Source organism: Colletotrichum higginsianum, chromosome 8 (genome assembly GCF_001672515.1).
Source record: "Colletotrichum higginsianum IMI 349063 chromosome 8, whole genome shotgun sequence".
Lineage (NCBI taxonomy): Eukaryota > Fungi > Ascomycota > Sordariomycetes > Glomerellales > Glomerellaceae > Colletotrichum > Colletotrichum higginsianum.
In genome coordinates, this window is record NC_030960.1 from 322641 (window position 1) to 336199 (window position 13559).

Sequence of the window (13559 nt, forward strand, 5' to 3'; positions counted from 1 at the left end):
GGACAGTCCAGATCGACCCAAACACCAAGTTCGCTAATATCAAGGACATCCAGAAGGCTCAAATTGAGGCTGGCGAAAAAGAGGATATCACGGATGAGTCCAGCGAGTCTGATTTACCTAGTGAAGCTGAAAGCTGTATTGTGGTGGCATCTAGAAGAGTGCAATAATTAATTGAAGTCGATGGTTATGATGGAGATGGCTTCATTTTTGGGGTGCCCAAATGTGGGGGGTGCCCATAAGTGGGTGCCCGACGTTACTGGAAACCCGAACAGAGATAATTGCCTCAAGCAAGAACCTGCTTCCCTGGCAGGACACCGATCTTTGTAAACCACCTCTCAAGATGGCCATTGAACTCCTCACTCTCGAGCTGATGAAACCAGTGCCCTTTGCCTTCAATGACCACGATCTCGTCCAGCTCCTCGTCTCCTTTCGGTAGATGGTTGCGATCAGTTGCCACATACCAGTCGTTGGACCCAAACGTCACACGGGGACACTTGAGTTTTCCTGCGAAAGCCTTCACTGCGTTCTCCTGCCTGCCCAAGCTGTGCTCCGGGTCGCCCCATCCACCCCAGCACTGCGCGAAGAGCACAGCCTTGTCGAGCTGCGCCATGCGCCGAAGGTGCCACGTCTTCTGCCAGGCAGGGCAGGCGGGCGTATAGCAGTAGGCGCCGAAGTGCTCGAGGAGGGTTGATAGAGCGGTTTCCTGGGCTCCCGGTGCTGTGAAGAAGCTGGCGTCACGTTCGCGGATAGCGTTGGGGAAGGCGTGGAGGGGATCTACGCCAACGGAGGCCTTGACAAGGTCCGGGCGGGTTGTGGCAATGTAATACCCAGTGCACTCGCCGAGAGAATGTGCCATGGTGATGACGTTCTTGGTGATTCCGAGGCTCTTAAGCAGAGCGATCATGTCTTCCGCGTTGGACTGAGGGTAGTAGTCGACGACGTCCGGATCGGCGGACCTCTCCACTCCGGGCCAGGTGGTGATATCCGGCGTCGGCTGTGGGGCTGATGATTTCCCTTGCCCGCGGCCATCCACAGAGATTACGCGCAAGCCGTTGGCAAGAAGGAAGGGGACCTGCCAACTCCAGTCGTGCATTTCGCAAGATAGTCCCGTGATCAAGAGGACAGTATTTTGAGCCTCAGGGTCACCTTCGTCGAGATAGAAAAGACTGAAGGAGGGGTTCCGAAAAAAGAATGGCATTTTAACGGTTACGTATCGTGTGATATCTCCAAGCAAAAATGAGCGATATCAAGTAAGCCCCCCCCCCAAAAAAAAATTTGGCACGAGAATATGACACTGAACTCGTACGTATTTATAACTGAAAACGACCGCGGGCCCTTTGTCCTTTCAAGTACCAAGTTCGCCTCATTATGTCTACGGCTTACTCTCCAATCGGCTGGCCCATCCAGGACCCAATAGAACGGCGCGTCACCTCAATCTGGGGGCAACTGGCTGACGTGAGATAAGCAACTGACCTTTTTTCGGATCTGTGAACGAAAGCTCCTTGCATGAAGCCAGGTAGACTTTGTCGCCCCTCAAGGCGAGGGGTAATTGGTTAATCTGGAGAGGATGAGAGTTGTGGCTATCGGATGTAGAAGCCCGTCTCTCGCATGAAAACATCAGGTCGAAAAGGTGTTAATGGAAGATTAAGAGCATCTTGCCAGTAATGAACATCGAGCTTGTTCCCCAATTCTTGCATATTCTCATAGAGCAAAACTCCAGATTTACTAGTGTTGGAATGTGCCATTTGATACAAGACTGCGCCCACATATTGTACAAACCGCTAGCGACTGCCCCCCCCCCCCCCATTACCATCACTACAGTCCAAGTGGTGTAACTGGCCCTGATGTTATTTGCGGCAGTAATCATGGTAACATTGGTTTGCAATGTTTGTTAATGCTATAGTGGCAAGGCACTCTTTTATACAAGTGAAACTACTTGACACACCTATTCACCTTGTTGCTGCTGACTCTCTACTCTGAACGTCACACCCATCACACATCTCTGAGCAACGACATAGCCGCAATCCCCACTCCGGTGTACGTCATCATCTTGAGGGTCTAATTACTCTAGCAGCAGCGGCAGGGTACTTCTATGCTCCCTACGCTCTAGCATCTAAGGGCTTTGGTATTCTGTGTTATCCAAGAGAAGAGCCTATTTCGGGCGAATGCTGCTATTGTGGCCTTGCGATGGTGAATCTGTGAGTTTTATCATCTCTCAAACCAACACAATACTCATGCTCCTTTTGCAGCTTTGAGAGACTTCGAAGCTCCTTCGCACATCGTTGCAGCAGAATCTTCTTGTCGAGTGACGCAACAGATCCCAAACCAGCAGTTTACCTCTTCAGGCTGACACTCTGCCTACGCACATATTCCGGAAAGACCCGTAATGATGGAATGATGCTTGATGGTCTCTATTCCTGTTCAAGCAATATCTATCGTTCTACACACCGTCCCCAGAAGCCCTTCGATGGCGAGGTTCTCAAACCTCAGCAACCCTACCCGCTCGAATTCTTCGATGTGGCCACCATCACCATGAAATCTCCCCGTACGCTGGACGACAAGACCTAATGTATCCGAAACGTATTCACTCTCGCGCACGGATCCAATGAAGAGGCATGCCATGAGCCTATTTGCGTCGAAGGCGGCTGGTAGGTGGTCCCAGGTTACGGACTCGACAAAAGAGGAAGTTGTGTAAGTGGTACCGCTGCCTTTGCGAGAGCTCTTCAGGCCCCATTGGGCCAGGGGCATTTCGCAGAACGTCCCATTGATTCTGAGAATGTGTCCGGCGTGAACGTTGCCGGTCCTTGTCGGGTCTCGCCTGATATCCTCCACCGTCATGCTTTCTAGCCAGACCCCGTCGAGGCCTTCGAAAGTCACGCCCAAGTCGACCGATGGCCACGCCCAGGACGGAAAGACACGGTCATTGCATGCTTCTCTTGTCCTGGTAGGTGAGAGCGCCATCCAGGAAAGGCTGCGCCCCAACGTCTCGCGCCAGTGTCCTGCCACATTGCTAGCTCCCGTCATCCGGCTCAATTTTTCCGTGACGGACGACAAGGCCACAAGCCTGTCCGAGTAGTTTGTGAACGCGCAAGCGCTGTACCTCTCGATCAATCCCATCCACGCAGGGCCCAATATGAGCTCAACGTCCGAGGCTGACAGTCCTTCAGCAGTGTCGTGGTGGTCTCGGACCAGATTCCTCAGCCCCGCGCCGAGCAGGTCCCATTGGCCGATGACGCTTCGCCACGACTGGGTGTGCAACAAAGCGTGCGTTTTGGGCCTCGGGACGAATCCCAGGTTCTTGCTAGGGCTATGCTCGCCGGCGCGGAGCTCATTGCACTCCCAAAAGAGCGCGTCCCGGGCAAAATACAGCATCCGGCGCGACAGAGCGCGCTCCTGGACGCACCAGCCCCTCGAGAGCAGGTGGGACTCCTCCATGGCTGCTTCGATGGGCGGACCGCGCAGCCCGACGAGCTGGATCTGCGTCGACTTGCCGAGGAAGACATCGTCGAAATCGATAGTCACATCCCGCGAGGGACCGAACCGCAGCGCCGGGCGGTCGGCAAGCATCCCGTCGGCGCAATCGTGCGAGCTGCTGGCTGCCAGCGTGCATGTGGCATTTTCGTAATATTGACCCATCCTCGTCGCCTCGACTGGCCAGTCCGAAGTGGCGTCGCCGGTATATCTTGCCTGGATGATACACAAGGCGTCGACCCAAAGATATCGGATGCCAAGTTTTCGGGTGACGACGACGGCGTCTTGTATCGTCTGCGGAAGTCTAGCCCAGGGGATCTCGGAGAGCTGCTGAGCTAGGTTGGAGCTTGTGGTTTTGAAGTTCTTGCCGGATGTGCCCCAGCAGTAGCTTAACGTCACATACTCACCCTGTCGGCTTTCTCCTTCTACCAAGTGAACATATGGCACACGTTCCTCGAGATCTTGATCCTGGCCGTGCTTCGGTGGCGGACGCACATCAATTACATGTGTGGGCAAAGAAGGGGGGTGGTCCTCCAGCGCAGCCGTGCTCTGGCATGCAGCGGGAAGAGGAAGTCGACAGGATAAGTGGCCATCTTGACAGGTCCGCAACCACCAGTGGACCGTCTTGATAACAGAATCGAAGTGGGCTTCTCCCTTGAAGTTTGCTTGGAAGCATAATGGGTTAGCAAGAAGAGCCTCTATAATTACCCAGTTCCCGCAGCGGAGAATCCTACTAGAACACGAGTGAATACCCACGTATTATTTCTCCCGCAGCCTCGAGCGGATGGGGCGTCTCCAGGCTTGCCTCGCACCAGCCCCTGTGGGTCAGAACGACCTGGAACTTGAGCGTACTGCGCGAGTAGTCCCCGTCCGACAGCTGCCAGCAAACTTGCACTGGGTGGATGCAGTCCTGGAGATCCTCAAGGTTGGCCAGGCTGTAAACAATTTCCTGCCGAATGATGCGGCACAGGTTGCAACCCGCGGCGGAGGCCTCAAGATGCGCAAAGCTGGGGAAAAGTTCGATCCAGTCGCCGTAACCGGGCGGCTGGGCCTTGGCGACCGAGTGGGCTTCCACAATGGCGCGCCGGCATATGCCGCAGTCGTCACCGCTGATGACAGGCAGGTTGCTCTGGGCCATGGCCTTGACGTTGAAGATGATGTTCGGTACACACCTTACAGACCATTGATTGCTGCTGTGAGAGAGCTGCGGCTCCGCTCTGCATCTGTGGGCTTATGTAAACGGACCATCGGAGGGGCACACCTGCACCCCGTTGGAAGACGCCTACCTGTTCAATAGTCCTCCGTATTGCTTCTGTATGATAAGCATCTCATATCTCACTTCCCCGCATGTCGTTCAGCACCGCACCACACAAACCCCTTTGGTAAGCTCCACAAAGTCCATCCAACGGACCCCGGCCACGTTGCGTGCGTACCCAGCTAAAGCCGAGACCATTCTGATGCTTCTACGGCTGTTGTTTGGCTGTAGCGGCCGCTTAAGTTGACTGAGAGGCGTCCTCCGCCTAGCGGCTGTCGGATGGACACGCGCAATCATCCTGGGGTGCAAGTAGATGCCGGTGCTGTTCATCCTCGGGCTATGAGAGTGTCGTGACGCCTATGTAAGTTACAATTGCTTCATGACAGACAGCGGGTCCACTTTTGCGCCATCATCACAAATAGGTAAGCTTTATAAGGTTCGAATCCATCGTAGGTTGAACACTTGAGGCCAAACAAGAAACAGTGTATTTGTGAGTATCCTCGAATCTTACTACATGAGAAAGTGTGTAGACGCTTCTGGTTCATCCAGCTTCTGGCTCGCGGATAACAAGTTTTGACGGTCACAAACCATAAGCGATGGTTGGAAATGTGTGTGATTCTCAAATCAGACAATGAGAAACTTCGGGGCTGGGTAGACTGACAAAACCAAAAGTTCCCAAGCTTTTCGGATTGTGGGTGCGTGTCTTGATTGGTACTGGCGTGCTGGCGCGTCTGTTCAGACCTCGGACTTCAGACCACTGAGCTGGGACAGTATTGCCTAAAATGGGACCGTGGATGAAGCAAATGGGGATAGCGTTTCCATTTTTGTTAACACAGGTTAATTGCAGCCGGAGAAACAGACAGCGAAGACATGGGTGGCGTAACGAATGATGAAGGTGGGGGGTGCACCAGTCCGAGTTGGATAAAGTATACGGAGGTCGGAGCCGAGTTAATCATAATTTTGAAACATCGTCTTGCCTCAAAGCCGATCTCATTGGCTACCAAATTCCCCATCGCGATGGAGTGTTGTGGAAGATGGTGTAGAGGGCTCACTCAAGCTTTCTCCATTAGGTTTGGCGGTAGCTGAAGGATAACCCAGATAGCGGGGCAGAGATGAGACACTTCGAACGGCTATCGCGAACGCTGCAACATGGAGTCAGCTGTTTTTTAAATCGAATAGGCCACTATGACGTCGTACCTGTATACGGAGGGAAAGGGGGAGGGGCCGTTACGACCACCACGAATACCAAAACTAACAGGGCAGACTGAGCGGCTGCCCGCAGCCGGTGAACAGGTGAGAACCCTGTAGCTCGAAAGGGCTCGGGGGTGGGCCGCCGCATGCGGCATGTGGTGGGTTATACCTGTAGACCGGGAATATCTCCATACTACGAACACGAGAACCTTCGCCTCCCCCTCGGGCATTATCCTTTGTCAAGAATGGCTCTATCTATGTTTACGGTCCAGGCTACTCCGAAGCCGCTAGTTGTGGCCTCCGTTGAGGAGGGATCTGAAGAGTTCGTCTGTGTAGAATGCAGCCTGAGGTGAGGGAGGGGATGCTCGTGCAGTAGGAAAAGTGAAGACAGGCTCAGGGCCCAGCAACAGATCCAATCCAAGCCCCTTATGCTCAATAGGCATCCAATAACAAGTCGAAATTCTGAAAATGTTGACATCAGGACTCATGGTCTAAAATTTTATTGATTCGGCAGGTGTAATGACCGTATTAATTCAAGGCTTTGCATGAGTTTCGATTTTAATGTTCAGAGACATGGTTTGAGTGCTGTGTCGAAACATCCCCTCCTAGTAAGCCAAACTGATTAAAAATTGGTGGTTTGAATGAAGTTGACATTGACACGACTAATCAAGTAAGTATCGTCCTGTTTGTGGTCTCAAGGTGCATCGGGCGCGATGGCTATTTGGTGGGACGCCTGGGATGGCACTTCGAGGGCCCGGGGCAGCTCCTCAACACCAAAGTCCTCTCGATCATGTTGCGACAATGTACCTTGTAGACGGATGAAAAAGAGCACTAGTTGGCGGCAACTTCGGCAGCAAGAGTTTGGAGACGTGCGTCTGTGCAGCATAAGACTCTCTCTTGTCTCCAAGCCTGAGCTTACATAGAGTTTCAGAGCATCAAGCGGGACCTATCACGGCTGTCGTCCTATCCAACTTTCTGTCAGTTTGCCAAACACTCTAACGGTTGGAAATCAGGGAACCTGGTCCCTCTTGAGAGAAGGAACAATTAGCTAGTTGCCAATTAGGGAGTTAAGGAGGATTAGAGATTCCTAATTAGGAATAGGAAGGATGACAATAACTATTAGATTTGTGCACCCCCTTAGCTAATATAGACAACCTAGATATAATAATAATATACATTTTGCCTACTTTTAATTAGAAACTATCCCTACTTATGTAGAGACTATTCTAGTAATAATAGTAGAATTAGAAATTAATATAAGCCTTACTAACTAATTAAGAATTATCTACTAAGTTACTATTATTATATTAATTAACCCTATTAATAGTTAGACCTCTAAGTAAAATATTACTAAAATATACTACTTATTAGTAATTTATTCTACTATTAAAGCCCTATTAAGTTCCTATTAACTATTACTAATTTAGTATCTCTACTATTAGATTTAGAGGAAAGGGATATTATTAATACTTAATTAATACTAATTACCTCTAAAATTAGCCCCTAAATTAATTCTTTATTAGCTAATACTACTAGAGTTTAGAATTTAATTCTATTATTAAGATAACTCCTTCTATTTCCCCTATTCCCTAACTTATACTTATTAAGAACTTAAGACTAATTAGCCTAACTATCTACTAATTAGAATAATATAAATAATTTAATTATACTATTTAATAAATACTATATTAGAATAGTATTTACTATAGTACTAATTAAATTTAGAGAATTACTATTACCTACTGCATTTATAATAGCCTTATTTACTAATATTAGAGGCATCTTTTCTAACTAACTAGTAGAGTTACTATTACTAATACTGAATTATAGTACATTTAATAGTTTAATTGCAGCCTCCTAATAGCTTACCTATTTAAAATAAGACTTTAAGAAGGCTAATTATAACTCCTAAATTCTACTAGTATTCTAAGTCTTAAAGACCCTTAATATATAATACAAAAGTAATACTATAATATACTTTAATAGTATACTCTACCTTATAACTATTATAAATAAAGTAATAAATAGTATTACTACTCTTACTAATTTAGTAATTATAGAAGCCTTATTAAGGGAAAGATTCCTATTAAAAATTATTAATTAGAATACTACTAGTAGGGATATTAACTCCCTTAGCTAAGAAAAAGATAAAGCCTTATTAGTATACTATAATTAAGTATTATTAATACTCTATTAAGTAAGTTGCAAAAATACTAGTATTAGTATTACATTATTAATACTAGAGAAAATAGTCCTAATAGGCTTAGTAAGATAATTTGTAAAAGAGTTAGCTAATTCTAATCTTTAATATTAAGTATTAAGTATATTAGTAATAACTACTTCTAGCCTTAAATTTAAATTTACAATTATTAAAGTTGCCTAATAGATTATTAATAAGTGCAAGGCTAAAAATTAATATAAAGTAGATCTTACTTAAGTTTAATTACTAGAGGAGATAGTAGTCTACTAAAATCTAAGTTAAACTATTAAATAACTACTAGCTAGATAATTTACCTAATTAAATACTATTTCTTAATTTATTTATAGTAATTATAGTAGCTACTTTAATTAACCCCCTAACCCCTTTAGCTTAATTTTAGTACTTATTAGAGCTTATATACTTAGAATAATAACTAACCCCCTACTTAATACTAATTAGTTAATACTACTAGAAGAATACTTACAATTGCATTAAGCTTAATTTACTACTCTTAAGTTTAAATATAGTAATTAGAATTAAGGCTAATAGTACTAATTATTCTAAGGTAATTAATTAAGCTAATTTAGCTAACTTTAGTATTAGAATTAGGGAGCTTTCTATAGTAGTTGCAATATAAGTATTAATTTTAGTTACAAAGACTATAATCTACTTAATCTACTAAATTAAAAAACCTCTAAGAATCCCTATATTAATAGATTAGTACTAATAAGGGATAATAATATTCTATACATTAAATGCAGTAAACTTAATTACTAATAACTTAAGTATTATAATACACTCCTATAACTATAGGAATAATTATACATTAAGATTATAATCTTCCCTTCTAACTGCAGTTTTACTAATAGTATTTAACTTCCTATTAGTATTATAAATATACACTCTATACAGCTACATTTTATTTAAGAATAGGGCTATTCTAGTAATCTACTCCTACTAGGTTTTATTAAAGAAATACTGCAATAGCTGCAAGTACTCTAACTTACTACAATTACTAATAAATTAAAGAATCTATAGGACTTAATAGACTATATAGTTAGTAGTTACTATTGCAAATTTACTCTAGTAGAGAATAATGTAGATGTAGTACTAGTATTAATTAAGTCTAAAGAAGTACAATTTATTGCAGAATTAAAATTAGCTAGAATTGTATAATTATCTAAATAAATTACTAAAGTAATAAAGATTCTAATTAATAATTCCCTTAAATCTTAATTCTAAATTTACTAATTACTTAAGCTAAAGCTACTAAATTATTAGCTTAGAAGAAATAAATAAATACTATTCTATAATACTTATTAAGTTAAGTCTAGTAAATTAAGAAATTAAAGCTAAAAGTACAAGTAGCCTAAATTCCTAGTACTAATATACTAGAGAAACTCTATAGTAATATTCTAATAGTAGATAATTTTTTTTTTTAAGAATGCTAATTTAACTAGCATAGAACTAATTAGATCCAGCAGTTAAGACCAGTTACACAATACAAAAAAAACAGCAGTAAAAAGCCCAATACAAGCACTATGCCCTATTCTCATACTATCAACTTAGTAAGGTAGCTTATTTAAGAATACATAGTACTATAGAATTAGTATAGTCTATTAGAGATAGCTTCACTACCATTAAGGTCTATACTATTAAGGTCTATAGTAAGAACTCTTAACTATAGAGGTATTAAACCTTAAGATGCAGGCTTTTTAGATATACATAGTCAGCAAGAATAGAATCTCCTTTACTGCAACCTGCAAAACCTGCAATTTAGACAAATTATCCCTCAGCTGCACAAAACCTACCTCTACTAAAGTAACTAAATTAAATCCTTCTTTCTAATCTAATTAAGCTATATTCTATATACTTTAATTATAGCTATACTTAATATAGACAACCTCTTCAACTTACTCTACCCTCTTAATTATAACCCCTCAGAAGTTGTATAGTAGTTAATAGTAGCTTAAATAAGTACTATTATTAAATAATATAGAGGGAAATTATTATACAGTATTATTACTATTAATACTAGAATAAATAATTACACTATAATTAATATTGCAAGTATTAAATTAGTACTCCTTCTTCTTAATAGCTTAGTAGCTAATTCGGGCCTAATTATTAGGATAAGGTAGGTCCTATAGTAGAGGCTCTACTTCTTTATTAGTAGGATAGCCTAATAGTAGGAGGATATTTTAAGAATTGCAATAATTAAGTAATACTTAGGCTAGCTGCAGGCTGTAATCTGCACTATCCAGTAGGTGCAGTACAATTAATACTAAATAGAAGTCTAAAAGTTGGAAATAGAGATATTATTAGAAAATATACTATTAGTAGAAAACTTAATACAATTATTATACTTAATATACCTCACTAAATCCTAGAAAAATAAAAATATATTTATACAATGCGTAGCCCAGAAGGGCAATAGTAAATATTTTAATACCTAATTTAGTAGTATTATTACTTAAGAAGAAGGCAGTCTATTAAAATAGACTTACAACTATTATAGTTTAAAAAGGTAAACTTACAATTAATATCTGCAAGATAGCTAAGAATATTAAATTTAATATATTATTAGTTAATCTAATGCAATTAAGCTCTAAATTCTCTAAATTACTAAGGGCAATTTCCTAATGCATTATAGTAAAGTAACTAAAAAAAGTTAAGTTTACTACTCTAATTATTACTAATACCTATTTAAGTAGTATTCCTAATTCTATTATAATTACTAAGAATCTAAAGGCTAATATTAAGTTATTTTCTTATAATTATAAAGCTACCTAACTATTTAGAATTAAGTATACTCTCTTAATACTATTAATATAATACTAATTACTTTATAGAGCTATATAAGTAAATTAGGAATTAGAAATAAATATTATCTCTCTACAATTAGTAGATAAATGTAAATTAAAATACTATTTATTATTTAGGATTAAATTTAAGGGCCTTAATATAAGTACTACTAGTGGATTTACTTACGCTATAATACATTTTGTAGTAGTAGAGGTTACTACTTATAGTATTAAGTAGGAAATCTAAGTGTGCATTTAACCTAGAGATTTAGACTAATTAGTATTACTCCTATTAGGGATACTATAATTGTATAATATAAGAGTACTAATTAACCCTTAGAGTACTAAACTAGTAATTAGTAATACCTCTATAGGTAAGTAACTAGTTAAAATTAAGGGACTATTAATATAATTATCTAATATATAATACTTAATTCTTAATTCTACCTCTAATAATATAGACTTAGTTAGCTAAAATTAATTAAGAAATATAGTAGAGATAGATTCTAGTAATTCTAATAATAATAAGGATAATAATAATAAAGATACATTTAATACTAATAAAGAAATAGATAATTCCTCTAATAATAATTTAGAAAACTAATAGGCAATATCTAACTTAGGCAAGTTATTAAACTGCAGTTACTATTAATATTATTATACAATTAGCTTAATATATTATCTCCTATTAATTTTAGAGTTAGATTTACCTATCTATAGGATGCTAACTTAATATAGCTTATAAACTATACTCTATACTTAATTAAATTATTAATAATTATTAACTAATATTAGCTTTTAAAGTTATTAAGTACTATTACTAAAAGGCTAGAGGGATTACTATTTAATACAATCTTCTCTACAATTTATAATAAAGTTCCTACTATTAAATTTATTAAATTCCTAACTACCTAATGCATTTAATAATTACTAACTAACTTCTAGACTCTATTAGTAATAATAAATACTTAGTAGGATAAAGAATTAATAGAATTAGGGCTAAATATTCTATAAGTAGATATAGAGGAAGTAAAATAAGTTATTTATATCTACTGTATTCTTTTCTTATTATTTTTAAATAATTTTCTAGTAATAGATCTCTATACATACATCCTATAATTAAAAAATAGTACTTAACTATAGAACTTATTATATTAAAAGTAATAGAATACTATAGAGAAATATTAGCTAAATTAATATATTCAGAATAGTAGAAATTATAGCCTCTTTAAATTAACTATTATTACTAATAGAATTGCATTAAAATAGGGAGCTTAATTTATTATTATACAGAAAAATAATAACCCTTAGGGAGAATACTAATTTACAATTAACTTTAGTAATATAAATAAAGAGCTCGCTTTATTATTAATTCCTTTAATGTAAGAGATTTATAATAATTTCTCTAATTTACAAATTAGTATTTATTCCTATTAGGATTTAAAATATATATTAGTTAATTCTAATTTACTCTAACTATTATTATATTTATGCATTTAATATTCCTAACTACTTACAATTGTAATTAATTTAAATATAATAAGGTGCAAAATTATTAGCCTACTAAATAATTAAATTTAAATGCATTTTCCTAAGCCTAATTCTAAAACTTAACTTAGAGCCCTTATTACTAATACTAATGCAACCTAGTAGAATATTACTAGTTAAGATTTACTTTAATAATATTTTTACTAAATTTGCTATTTAGGAGGAAGAATAAGCCTTTATTAAAAGTTACCTATTACCCTAATTAGTATAAGTAATAGTATAATTATTAAGGAAGAAAATTAGCTTAAGAATAACTTTAATTATAGTAATAAATTAAACTTATTCAATTAGAAGTATAATAATTATTAAATTTAGCTAGATTACTAAACTACTTAAGTAGCTAGTACTTAAATTGCAAATAGAGGTAAGGTTATTTTTAATTACAACTAGACTCTATTAGTAATAAATAAAGAATTATACTAAAATTGCAAGACCTCTATATTAGCTTACTAGTTCTATTCTTTAAAAATAGGAATTTATAGAGGCATTAGCTTTTAAGTTACTTAAGGACCTAATATTAAAAATAGTAGAGTTGTATAGTATTTTAATTAGTTACTTAATTTAATTGTACTCTAATACTTTAAAATACACTAGTAGTTATATAGTAATACAAATGCAGAATACTAGTTTAATTCCTATATTATATAATTCCTTTTTATTAATAAAGTTCTAATAAAATTACAGTATGTATAAATAGGAGCTCCTAACTATTATTAAGTTCTATTAATAATATAGCTACTTCCTATATACTAAGAAGCTATTAATTATTTTTACAAATTATAAGCCTATTATATAGTTTCTATTATTATTTAACTACTATAGTATTTATACCTATTAAGTTACTAAGCTAAGAATACTTAATATAACGTACACGCATAGCGAGTCGGCCAACATAGCGAGCCGGCCACTCCTTATCGCTAGAAAAAGCCCCTTTTCTAACTATTTATTAAAAAGTAGATTCTTAACTAATAAAGACCTAGTTTTTAGCATTAGATAACGATAAGAGTTAGATTTTAAGAAATAATAGTATTAAAATTATTATCTCTTTCTAGCCTATATTACTAAGCTTACCTCTTATCTAGGCCTCTAG

General features: G+C 38.6%; 2 protein-coding genes across 2 annotated transcripts; both read right to left on the bottom strand.

The window, feature by feature from the left end:
• Positions 1 to 392: 392 nt before the first annotated feature.
• CH63R_11113 (Alpha/beta hydrolase) lies at positions 393 to 1093 on the bottom strand (the record flags this gene model as incomplete). The annotated part of the gene is made up of 2 exons (XM_018306087.1): positions 393 to 426; positions 462 to 1093. The coding sequence occupies 2 exons, from the start codon at positions 1091 to 1093 to the stop codon at positions 393 to 395; spliced, it is 666 nt and encodes a 221-aa protein (XP_018152928.1).
• Positions 1094 to 2421: 1328 nt separating this feature from the next.
• Positions 2422 to 4609, bottom strand: CH63R_11114 (HET domain-containing protein; the record flags this gene model as incomplete). Its single annotated transcript, XM_018306088.1, has 2 exons — positions 2422 to 4136; positions 4228 to 4609. The coding sequence occupies 2 exons, from the start codon at positions 4607 to 4609 to the stop codon at positions 2422 to 2424; spliced, it is 2097 nt and encodes a 698-aa protein (XP_018152929.1).
• Between the last annotated feature and the right edge of the window lie 8950 nt (positions 4610 to 13559).